We start from the raw sequence: 12,078 nt of genomic DNA, 5'->3' as shown, positions 1-12,078 counted from the left end.
AAGAGATTACTGACGCAAAGGTGACTACACTTAAATGAAAGTGCTGGGAATGGCAACCGTGATGGAACTCGCAGCCAAGGAAGGTCAACACCTCACAAAATGGTGGCTGAGAGTTCACAAAATGGTGGCCCAGGGACAAGCACCAACGCAGACACAAAACTGCCACTGCTGTGGGAACACATGTCAGGCAGCAGCAAATTGCTGCTGGAAAGAAGCTGTGTGCAGGAACTGCAGCATTAAAAAAGAATATATTAAGTGGGTGCGCTCGGGGGAGAAAGTACCAATAACCTGCAGCGAAAGTACAGGAAGAAATCCTAAATGGTACAAAAAGGGCAAGAAGACAAAAGCCCAGGCGCACAAACCAATGAGGTGTTGTTGTTACAGATACTGGCGATAGCTGCCGACGCCCCGGTCGCTCCCTTACTGAACGGCAAACCGGTAAGAATGGAGGTGGACACCGGTTTCATTGATACGGCTGAGTCACGTTGCGCTGCAACCTTCAGAAACTGAGCGAGGAACACACACAGGTGCTTTCACGGTGGGAACGTTCAGTTATACGGTCAGTCTGAAGACACAGCCTGCGCGTCAACAAAGGAAATCTTAGAGCTTTATGGGCAAGAATGTGGTTGGACAGAATCAAACTCAACTGGGCCGAAGGCAATCACTTGTCAAGATTCTGAGAGTGACTGATCAAGAATTCTAAAGAAGCACGCTATTGTTTTCAATGGGATAGAGAAGCAGGACGCCGGGAGCCTTTGATAAGGTTCCACGTGGTAGGCTGTTGGAGAAAATGCAGAGGCATGGAACTGAGGGTGATTTAGCAGCTTGGCTTAGAAACTGGCTTTCTGAAAGAAGGCAGCGGGTGGTGGTTGATGGAAAATATTCAGTCTGGAGTCCAGTTATTAGTGGTGTGCCACAAGGATCTGTTTTGGGTCCACTGCTGTTTGTCATTTTTATAAATGACTGAGACATAGGGCACAGGTGGATGGATTAGTAAATTTGCAGACGACACTAAAGTCGGTGGTGTAGTGGACAGTTTGGAAGAATGTTACAGGTTGCAGGGGGACTTGGATAAACTGCAGAATTGGGCTGAGAGGTGGCAAATGGAGTTCAATGCAGCTAAATGTGAGGTGATGCAGTTTGGGAAGAATAATTGGAATGCAGAGTACTGGGTCAATGGAAAGATTCTTGGTAGTGTGGATGTGCAGAGAGATTTTGGAGTCCATGTGCATAGATCTCTGAAAGTTGCCACCCAGGTGGATAGTGGTGTTAAGAAGGCATACGGTGTGTTAGGTTTCATTGGTAGAGGGATTGAGTTCCGGAGCCGCAATATCATGCTGCAACTGTACAAAATGCTGATGCAGCCACCCTTGGGATATTGTGTACAGTTCTGGTCGCCCCATTACAGGAAGGATGTGGAAGCATTGGAAAAGGTGCAGAGGAGATTTATCAGGATGTTGCCTGGTCTGGAGGGAAGGTCTTATGAGGAACGGCTGAGATGCTTGGGTCTGTTCTCATTGGAAAGGCGGCGGCTAAGGGGGGATTTGATAGAGACATACAAGATGATCAGAGGATTAGATAGGGTAGACAGTGAAAGCCTTTTCCCTAGGATGATGACGTCAGCTTGTACGAGAGGGCACAACTACAAATTGAGGGATGATAGATTTAAGAAAGATGTCAGAGGCAGGTTCTTTATGCAGAGAGTGGTAAGGGTGTGGAATGCCCTACTTGCTAATGTAGTCAACTCAGCCACTTTAGGGAGATTTAAACAATCCTTAGATAAGCACATGGATGATTTGGGGATAGTGTAGGGGAACGAGCTGAGAATAGTTCACAGGTCGGCGCAACATCAAGAGCCGAAGAGCCTGTTCTGCTCTGTATTGTTCCATGTTCTAAGAGTGGAGTCTATTGGAGATCAAAAGGACAATCTCCACATGGTGCTGGAGAATGTGGATGAGTTTTAAAGGAATTTTTCTCACCTGTATTCAAAGAAGAGAAAGACATTGTAGATGTGGATTTCAGCTGGGATGGTGAGGTTCTAGAACATATGAAGGTTAATAAGGAGCATGTTTTAGCAGGCATAAAGGTGTCTAAATCCCTTGGACCTGAGGTGATGTAAGAGTTGCTATGGGAGGTAAGGGAGGAGATTGCTGGGACCCTGATGGATATATTCAATACTCTATTGGTGAAAAATGAAGTGCCAGATGACGAGGAAAGCTAATGTTGTTCTTTTGTTGAAGAAGGTCAGCAATGATATGCCAGGTAATTGCAGACCAGTTCATCTGATGTCAGTGGTAGGGATATTACAGGGAAAACTTCTGAGGGACAGGATGAATCAACACTTGGAAAGTCAGGGACTTACCAGGGATAGTCAGCATGGATTTGTTAGAGGGATTAAATATAAATGAGTTTTTTGAAAGGTGACTAAATATATTGGTGAGGGTAGTGCAGCTGATGTGATTTCAATAAGGTCTTTGTCAAAGTTCCACATGGAAGGCTGGTCAACAGGTAATAGCGCAAAGGATCCAAGGCAATTTGGCAAACTGGATAAAAAATTGGCTTGCAAATAGGAGGCAAAGGGTGATGGAGGAGGGTTGTTTTTGTGATTGGAATCCTGTGACTAGCAGTTTATCACAGGGATCGGTGCTGGGAATCTTGCAGTTGTCATGTACATGAATAACTTGGATGTGAATGTGGAAGTATAATTAGTAGGTTTGCATGAAAATTGGTGCTGCTGATAGTGAGGAGGATGGTCTCAGGCTATAGTCTGATACTGATCAGCTGATAAATGGGCAGAGCATTTGCACATGAAATCTAATCCTGAGAAATGTGAGGTGATGCATTTGAGAGGTCTAATAAGAGATGAATTTACACAATGAATGGTAGATCCCTAGGGAGTATCGAGGAACAAAGGAATCTTGGGTGTCAGCACAGGTAGATAGACTTGTGAAAAGCAATATGGGATGCTTACCTGCGTTAGCTGGGGCTTATAGGAGCCAGAGAGTTTTGATACAGCTTTATCAAACATTGGTGAGGTCACAGATGGAATACTGTGTGCAGTTCTGGTCACCACACTAAATGGAACGACATGGCTGCACTGTAGAGGGTGCAGAGGAGTTTCACTAGGAGGCTACCTGGGATGAAAGGCTGAGTTATGATCAAAGACTGGTTAGTCTGAATTTGTTTTTCTTAGAATACAGGCGGCCAAGGGGAGGGGACCTGATTAATATACAAAATTTGGCTGCGGGCTTGTGGTGCAACAGTAGCGCATCTGATTCCAGATCAGAAGGTTACATGTTCCGATCATATCAGGCTCACTGAAGCTCAATTTCTTGGGACAACACGGTGGCTCAGTGGTTCGCACTGCTGCCTCACAGCGCCAGTGACCTAGGTTAGTTTCTAGCCTTGGGTGACTGTCTGTGTGGAGTTTGCACATTCTCCCAGTGTCTGCGTGGGTTTCGTCTGGGTGGTCTGGTTTCCTCCCACAGTCCAAAGATGTGCAGGTCAGGTGAATTGGCCATGCTAAATTGCCCATACTGTTAGGTACATTAGTCAGAGGGAAATGGGTCTGGATGGGTTACTCTTCGGAGGGTCGGTGTGGACTTGTTGGGCCGAAGGGCCTGTTTTCACACTGCAGGGAATCTAATCTAATCTTTCTAAAATTACGACACACATAGACTGAGTAGGTTGTGAGAATCTTTTCCCCATGGCAGATGCATCTAAGACAGAGGGCACAAGTTGAGAAGTAAGTGGGCGGCACGGTGGCACAGTGGTTAGCACTGCTGCCTCACAGCGCCAGAGACCCGGGTTCAATACCCGCCTCAGGCGACTGACTGTGTGGAGTTTGCACGTTCTCCCCGTGTCTGCGTGGGTTTCCTCCGGGTGCTCCGGTTTCCTCCCACAGTCCAAAGATGTGCAGGTTAGGTAAATTGGCCATGTTAAATTGCCCGTAGTGTTAGGTAAGGGGTAAATGTAGGGGTATGGGTGGGTTGCGCTTCGGCGGGTCTGTGTGGACCTGTTGGGCCGAAGGGCCTGTTTCCACACTAAGTAATCTAAAAAAAAATCTAAAAAAAAAAGTGGTTTAGAGTGATTTGAGGAAATGCTTTTTCAACCAGCATTTGGCAAAAGTTGGGCCGAAGGGCCTGTTTCCACACTAAGTAATCTAAAAAAAATCTAAAAAAAAAAGTGGTTTAGAGTGATTTGAGGAAATGCTTTTTCAACCAGCATTTGGCAAAAATTTGGAATACGCTGCCTAAAACGTTTGAGGAGGCAGGTACTCCCGCAACATTTAAGACGCAACTGGACGTGCGCTTAAAATGCCAAAGCAGAGTAGACTACGAACTAAGTGGAGGAAAATGGGATTAGTGTCGCTTGGTGTTTGTTGGTTGGCACAGACATGTTGGGCCAAAGGGCCTGTTTCCATGCTGTATGACTATGGCTTACTCCTGCTCCAATTTTCTATGCTTCTATGACGCTATGACTGTAGCCTACAAAAGCCAAGCTTCACCCTGTAATTTTAATCTGCCTTTATCCATCTCTCTCAGGAAATTAAGTTAGTTTGATAGTACTTTTGAGCACATGATAGCATGAGAAAAACTACCCATAATTGTGTATTTTCGAATGACTTCACACATTCTGGTGGTATGGTATTAACACTGTAAAGCAAGAATTTTCAGGGAAAAGGAACAAGTGTTGTAGCAATCAACATAAGTTATTGCAAGTTTATCCTTTAACTCTGTGCAAAAAGAGGAGTTTGGTCTTAATTGGTTAAAATCAACAGGTACTGGTACCATGCAATTATTATGATTGTAACAAAGTCAAATCTCAGATTTTAGAGTCATTGAGAGCAGAGAGTTATACATCACAGAAATAGACCCTTCGATCCAACTCGTCTGTGCTGACGAAGTTTCCCAAACTAAAATAGCCCCATTTGCCTGTGTTTGGCCCATATCCCTCTAAACCCTTCCTGTTTATATACCTATCCAAATGTTTTTTAAATATTATAAATGTACCTGCAACTACCACTTCCTCTGATAAGTCATTCCACATATGAACCATCCTCTGTGTGAAAAGATTGCCCCACAGGTCCTTTTTAAATCTTTGACCACTTACCTTAAAAATATGCCCTCTAGTTTTTGAACTCACCCACTATAGGGAACGGACCTTTACCATTCATCCTATCAATGTCTCTCACAAGGTTTTAAACTTCTTTAAGGTCACTCCTCAACCTTCTATGGTCCAGGGAAAAAGTCCCAGCCTCCCAAACTCTCCAGTCCCAGTAACATCCTGGTAAATCTTTTCTGAATCCTCCCCAATTTAATAATATCCTTCCTATAGCAGAGGCGACCAGAAGTGTACACAGTACTCCAAAAGTGCCCACAATGTCCTGTACAACCTCACCATCACATCCCAACTCATATGCTCAATCGTCTGAGCTATGAAGGAATGAGTGCTAAACGCCTTCTTTATTCCCCTATCTATCTATGACACAAGTTTCAAAGAACTATGTACCTGAATCCCTAGGTATCTCTGCTCAATACTACCCAGGGCCCTACCATTAGGTATCTAAGTCCCGCCCCTGCACATCTTACCAAAATGCAATACCTCACATTTATCCAAATTAAACTTCATCTGTCACTCCTCAGCCCATTGGCACAAATGATCAAAATCTCTTTGCAATTTTGGATTACCTTCTTCACTGTTAACGATACAAGCAATTTTGGTGTCATCCGCAACTTACTAAACAAGTCTCCTAAACTCTTATCCAAACTGTTTATATAAATGAGATACAATAGTGGACCGAGCAACTCACAAAGATAAAAATGTAACTGGAGCAAAAAAGCAGCAATGAAATCCTCCTAGAACGAAAAATGTAAGAAAAACGTATTAGCAAAACAATTATTAGGTCCTTCACCTTTTCAATCACTCACCTGGGTTAAAACATCCAGTTGCTCTACAATGTGCCCTAATGTGCTGGCAAGTGTTGGTGGGATGCCTGTGTGGTCCTCCAGAGTGCTAGTTATACCAGGATCACCACTGGCTGGGTCCATTGCATGGGAGCTTACCCGATCAGAAGGATCCAGACAACTGTTCACCTGGTTTGTTACTAGTGAGGGACTGTGCGACTCTGCTGCTTTTGACTGCAATCAATTGGCAAAAAAAGGAAACAAAAGGAAAATGTCATTCCTGCATTCCAATATCATGTGCATAAAAGATATTAGTTTCGTTTGTCTTCCTGTATGATGACCAACTTCAAACAGATCTCAGTACTGAGAGAAGTCTGGCAAAGAAAGACACTAAGCAACAAAGCTTACTCTGTTTACACAGAAAGTTTAGCAACTCCGCATCAATTGCCTTTCCATCTGTGACCCATCTGTTCTTACAATCCAGATTTCAAAGTGAACAGATTAATAAAACAGATCTATTCATGATGTAAAAACTACCTGAAAAAAGATCATGTGCCAAGAATATAGTTTATACTATTCACAGAAGCGCTATAGCTCAGAAGGCAACCATTCAGTCCATTGTGTCCTTACTGACATTCTGAATGAGCAATTCACTTAGTGACATTCTCCCGATATCTCACTCCTTAACCCTTTACATTCTTCTTTCAAATAATAATCTAATTCCCTTTAGAATAATCCAATTGAATCTGCCTCCACCATACCCTGAAATAGAGAGTTTCAGATGTAATTAATCGCTGCCTGAAAAAGTATTTTCTCATATCGCTTACCTTCTTTTGCCATTTATTTTAAATCAGTTGGCTCTCATTCTCAATTCCTTTATGGCTGGGAATAGTTCCTTCCCATCTATTCTGTCCACTGTTTCAAACAGAGCAAGATGAGGCTCCCCAATTTTGGTACTGATTCAGACCGGATAATCCGATTAGTTAAACTCCCAGACGAGAAGGGATGAACGGACTTATTTATTTTGTTCACTCACCCCCCTCAGTTGCTCATAAGATTAATTTGCCCTGGACATGCTTCTCCCAGACCAAGTGAATCTGTGTTTTAAAAAGAGCTAATTTAACCAGGTTTTATTGAATTAAGAAAGGAGTTAGTTAATTAGTTACCGACTGTAATGAGATACAATAATACAACAAACTTGCACAGATTAGGAATAAGACGGTAGTCCAAACAAAAAATTTTAAAAACAGTAGATGGATCAGTCTCAAGGTCGATCATGAAGAGTAAATAGCAGAACTTTGCAGCTGCATTTTGGCTGGTATTGATAGTGTGACGATGCTGCTCCTTTCACAAGATTATGTTGGCCTTGTGTTTTCTTTTGGAGGTGGGGGAGGGGTCACAAAGAAAGAGGTTCGGATATGTCTGGAAATAGCTACATAAAAAACGGTTTGAAGTGTTTGTTTTTAAAAAAACACTTGTACAATGAAAGGGGAGTAGCCAATTCTCCCAGTTCAGGGTTTGGTTTGTTTTGGTTTTAACAAGCTGTTTTTGTTTGCTGCTGCTGGTCCAGTTTTAGCTGGGAACCCAGAGAAGCTGCTGGACCCAAAGAAGTAGCTCCCTGCTGAACCTCTCTCTCTCTCTGACACTTTTCCTGTAAGAACCAGTGTTTGATTTCACCTTTTTTTTGCCAAGGGAGGGTTTATGGGATGTTGCAAGTATTTGATACAGCATCATTAAATTGCGATAGAGTCGAATAGGTTTTCGCATAGTAAGTTATTCTAAATTTGGTTCTCTTTTGTTGGTGTTTCATTCAGTAGTCTGTAAATAAATTCTGTTTTGTTTAAAACTGAGTGGTGCGGCCAGCTGCATCATTCTGGAATACCCATTTTACACCTGCTTAAAACAGCTAGAAAAGTTAGGGTCTGGACTATTTTCTTGAAATGCTTTTGAGGGGGTCTGGCCTGGCCCATAATAGTAGTGTTGACATTGGTAGTTGAGCAGCCTAGTTTGTAATTTTTGGCTTTAGAGGCAGTTAGATCTTTCTTCCCCCCCGCCCCACCCCCTTGTACCTTTGGATGGTAGCTGGCTGATCTCATTTCTTCCTCTTTTACCTGTATTGCAGGGTGTTTAATGGCTGTTCTTAAAGTGCAAACGTCACAGCACACATGTCCACATACCAAAATGTCAGGTCACTAATACACAAAGACCAGATGCTGTAGTTTTTAAAAATCTGTTTATATATCTCTAGAAGCATAAAACAGAGTGATATATACAGGAAATGGCTTTTTATTGAGAAGGAAGTCAGCCTATCATTATTCATGCCCTTTTGAATCGTTCTGCTTGAAGTTTCCCTTTCTCTGGACAGCTGTGATATTCCATGGGCTCACATCATCCTGTTAGTCACTGAATTTTTATCTACAGTCATCTTTTGGCTGCAGCAGTCCTCTTTTTAGGAAAGAAACATAATGGAATTAGAAGTTCAATATACACTTAAGTGCCGAGAAATTCTATGCTGTCATTATCACACAGACCCATATTTTGAATTCATCTATCAAATCTCTCCTCAACCTTCTTTTCTGCAAAGAAAACAGTCCTACCTTTACCAATCTATCTATCTTCAAAGTTAAAAGTCACACAACACTAGGTTATAGTCAAACAGGTTTGTTTTGGAAGTACAAGCTTTCGGAGCACTGCTCCTTAGTCAGGTAGCGAGTGGGGCAGGACCATAATACACAGAATTTATAGTAAAAGATCAAAGTGTCATATAATTGATGCAATGTAACAAACTAACCTGGATCGCTGCTTAGTCTTTAATCACTTAGAATGGGGTTGCAGGTTTCGATTCATTAATATGTAAATCCCAGAAATTTTTTCAAGTCACAGTCCTGAGATAACTTCAGATTTTATTTTAAAAAAAGGTGACATCTCAGCTCAGACAATGCATTAAAGGTATGAGGTTAGAGTCTGTCTGTATCACAACCTTGAGTCAGACTGGTTCTATTTCCAAAGTAGGAATTGATAAAATGTCATACGGACTGAACTGCCTACAGATTTTGCGCTTTTTGGACAAAATAGAATGTATCTGCAAATAGAAATCTGCAAAGGTTGGGATACAGATTCTAACCTCACACCTTTAATGCATTGTTTGAGCTGAGATGCCATCTCTTTTTCACATAAAACCTTAAGTTTTAAGGGGACTGTGATGTGAAAGTAGTTCTGGGATTTACATATTAATGAATTGAAATCTGCATCCCCACTCTCAATGATTAAAGACTTAATAGCAATCTAAGTTTGTTCAATACATCACATCAGCTTCTATGACACTTTGATCTTTTACTATAAATTCTGTGTCCTATAATCCTGCCCCACTAGCTACCTGACAAAGGAGCAGTGCTCCAAAAACTTGTACTTCCAAAATAAACCTGCTCGACTATAACCTAGTGTTGTGTGATTTTTAACTTTGGCCAACCCCAGTCCAACACCGGTACCTCCACATTATTCTATTTTCACAACTGAAGCTTCTAATCTATGACCCACTCTTGCAAATCTTACCTGCACACTCTCTAATCCCTTCACATTCCTTCTGAAGTGCACTGCCCAGAACTGAACATTATACTTCAGCTGAGGTTGAACCAGCATTCAAGTTCAGCATAAACTCCTTGTTCTTACTGTCTATATCCCTTTTAATAACAACTTCAATATTGATTCGCAGTAAACAAAATTAATCAATTTATTTGTCGACTGTTCTAAAATCCTAATTTATTTCATACATTTTTGTCTCACAGAAGAATGCTTTGTATTGCTTAGTGAGCTAGACAAAAATAAGTAAACTGTTCTGATTGAAGGAAGAAGAGTTTTTACAAAAGCATTCTCTTCCATTATTCTCTCCAGTCCTTTCTAAAGCAGAAAACACAGGAAACTGGGAAACAGATCAATTGACATTCCACTGTTCCAGTCCACAACATGCTCCAACACAAATCAGGACCTATACTGGGTTTTGACCAAAATGCGAGTGAAATAAATTCTACTATACAAACTTGCTAGGTATATTCAATTTATTCCACATTATAAAACTGAAACATGCTGAAATATTATTGGTCCTTAACTTTTTACCTCAGGTGTTTAAAAATATAAAATATGAACTAGTTACAGAAATGTCCTCATAAAAGATGTTCTTAAACCATGAGAGGTACATAATGACCTTAAACAGTAAGTACTATCTATTCCTGTGCCAATAACTACAATGCAAACATGTTCTTTCAGCAATAAGAAAGCCAAGGAACAAAGACTAAGCCAGTCATAGCTGGTAAACTTTGTGGAATTACTTCTGAGTCAGAAATAAAAAGAAAAACAAGACACAAAGCAAACTTGATGCATCAGTGCAGGAAGCTATTACCACAGTATTACCAGCCGGATGTCATGCAGGAAATTAAACTGGTAGCTTCTGTAAATATGATATCACTGTCATCTGTCAGTAATTGATTAATATTGTTTCCTGTCAGGCATAAATGATTCTTCTCACTGTGTGGTAGTGACACAGTAGCTAGAGTTTCTGAGCAATAATTAAGCACTATCCATTCTTCACAGTTCAGTGCCTAGCCAATGAACTCAGATAGCACAGTCATTGACATTTTATTCAGAAAAACACTGTTTGGACTGCGAACTTCACAGTTTTACGGTTTCTAGTTTTACTTGTTCTAAAGGTGCAGCTTAGACAAGATATATTGCCACTGTGAATCACTAATCCTTACATATTTCATGAAATTGCAAATCAAATCAAATTAGGCCCGATGAAAACTAAATGGCACTATTTCTGACAGGTTTGACTAAATTAAAGCAAAGTTTCTTTTTAAGGTGAGAAGAGTTCCTTCTTTTCTCACCCTAAAAATACACACCCTAGTTTTGAACTCGCCTACCTCAGGGAAAAGACCATGGCCATTCATCTTATCTATACCCCTCATGATTTTATAAACCTCAGTAAGATGACCCCTCAACCTCCTACACTCCAGTGAAAAAAGGCCCAATCTTTTCAATCTATTTTTGTAACTCAAACCTTCCATTTTGGCAACATCTTTTCGGAACCCTCTCCAGTTTAATAATATCCTTTCTATAACAGGGCAAACAGAACCTGCGCACAGTACTCCAGAAGAGGCCTCACCAACGTTCCGTACGACCTCAACATATGATTGGGTTTTCAATTCAGTGCAGTTCCAAAAAGCTGCAGAGGGCAGCAGATTGCTATATTCAATAACACAAATATCATAATAGTTGTTTCTATGTATTTTGCTGATTCTCTTATCTACAAAGACGAAGTAATCTATTTCTTCAACTTCTTTATCTAATAAATCATAGTCTGTAAACAAAAAAGCAAAGAACTGCAGATGCTGGAAAGAGACACATTGGACACAAAATGCTGACTCTGCTATCTCTCCACAGATGCTATGATCTGGAGGCACTGGTGACTGTCAGACCTGATGAGTTTCTCCAGCTATTTCTATTTTTGAAATCATTTTGTGTTGTTACTGTGACAAAATCCTACATTTGCCCATAAACCTGGTCATTGACTGACTCAGTATTCCTTATCATGAAAATTGACTAGTTACAATGATAGATCTAGACTCTATTGCAACTGGACAGATAGGATGTGAACCTGAGAAGTTCTTGGCCATGCATAATGTTCTTGGGACTTAATACAGCCAAAAGCAGACCAAGATTTAATATTATACAAGTAAACAATATTGATTTTTTTAAAATTAAGCAATCATTTAATGCTTTCTGTTGCTTGGTACAGCTCCACCTATTTGTGCTTCTAAGTATGGCAGCTTCACATAAACACATTCAAACTGCAACTTCAAAACATTACAGCACAAAGTAACCATGGTCTGCCGACCAGGGTTACTCTATTCCCATTGGGCAAGTACAACCCACTAGATAAAGGTAAAAACAATGACTGCAGATGCTGGAAACCAGATTCTGGATTAGTGGTGCTGGAAGAGCACAGCAATTCAGGAAGCATCCGAGGACAGGCAAAATCCGAGGACAGGCAAAATCGACGTTTCGGGCAAAAGTCCTTCATCAGGAATAAAGGCAGAGAGCCTGAAGCGTGGAGAGATAAGCTAGGGGGGGGGGGGGGGGGGGATAGAGTAGCATAGAGTACAATAGGTCAGTGGGG

At 41.2% G+C, this 12,078-nt stretch overlaps 1 protein-coding gene across 5 annotated transcripts in view; it reads right to left on the bottom strand.

Annotated features, from left to right (window-relative positions):
* Positions 1–12,078, bottom strand: part of LOC122559826 (POC1 centriolar protein homolog A-like) — a 120,547-nt gene that overhangs the window by 26,184 nt on the left and 82,285 nt on the right. For all 5 annotated transcript variants that reach the window (XM_043709917.1, XM_043709915.1, XM_043709913.1 and 2 more), the window contains one exon: positions 5,931–6,140. In XM_043709917.1, coding sequence (XP_043565852.1) covers positions 5,931–6,140 — 210 coding nt within the window. The remainder of the gene's footprint in view (positions 1–5,930; positions 6,141–12,078) is intronic.

This window comes from Chiloscyllium plagiosum, chromosome 19, assembly GCF_004010195.1.
Source record: "Chiloscyllium plagiosum isolate BGI_BamShark_2017 chromosome 19, ASM401019v2, whole genome shotgun sequence".
NCBI classification, from domain to species: Eukaryota; Metazoa; Chordata; class Chondrichthyes; order Orectolobiformes; family Hemiscylliidae; genus Chiloscyllium; species Chiloscyllium plagiosum.
This window is presented reverse-complemented; position numbering and strand designations above follow the sequence as displayed.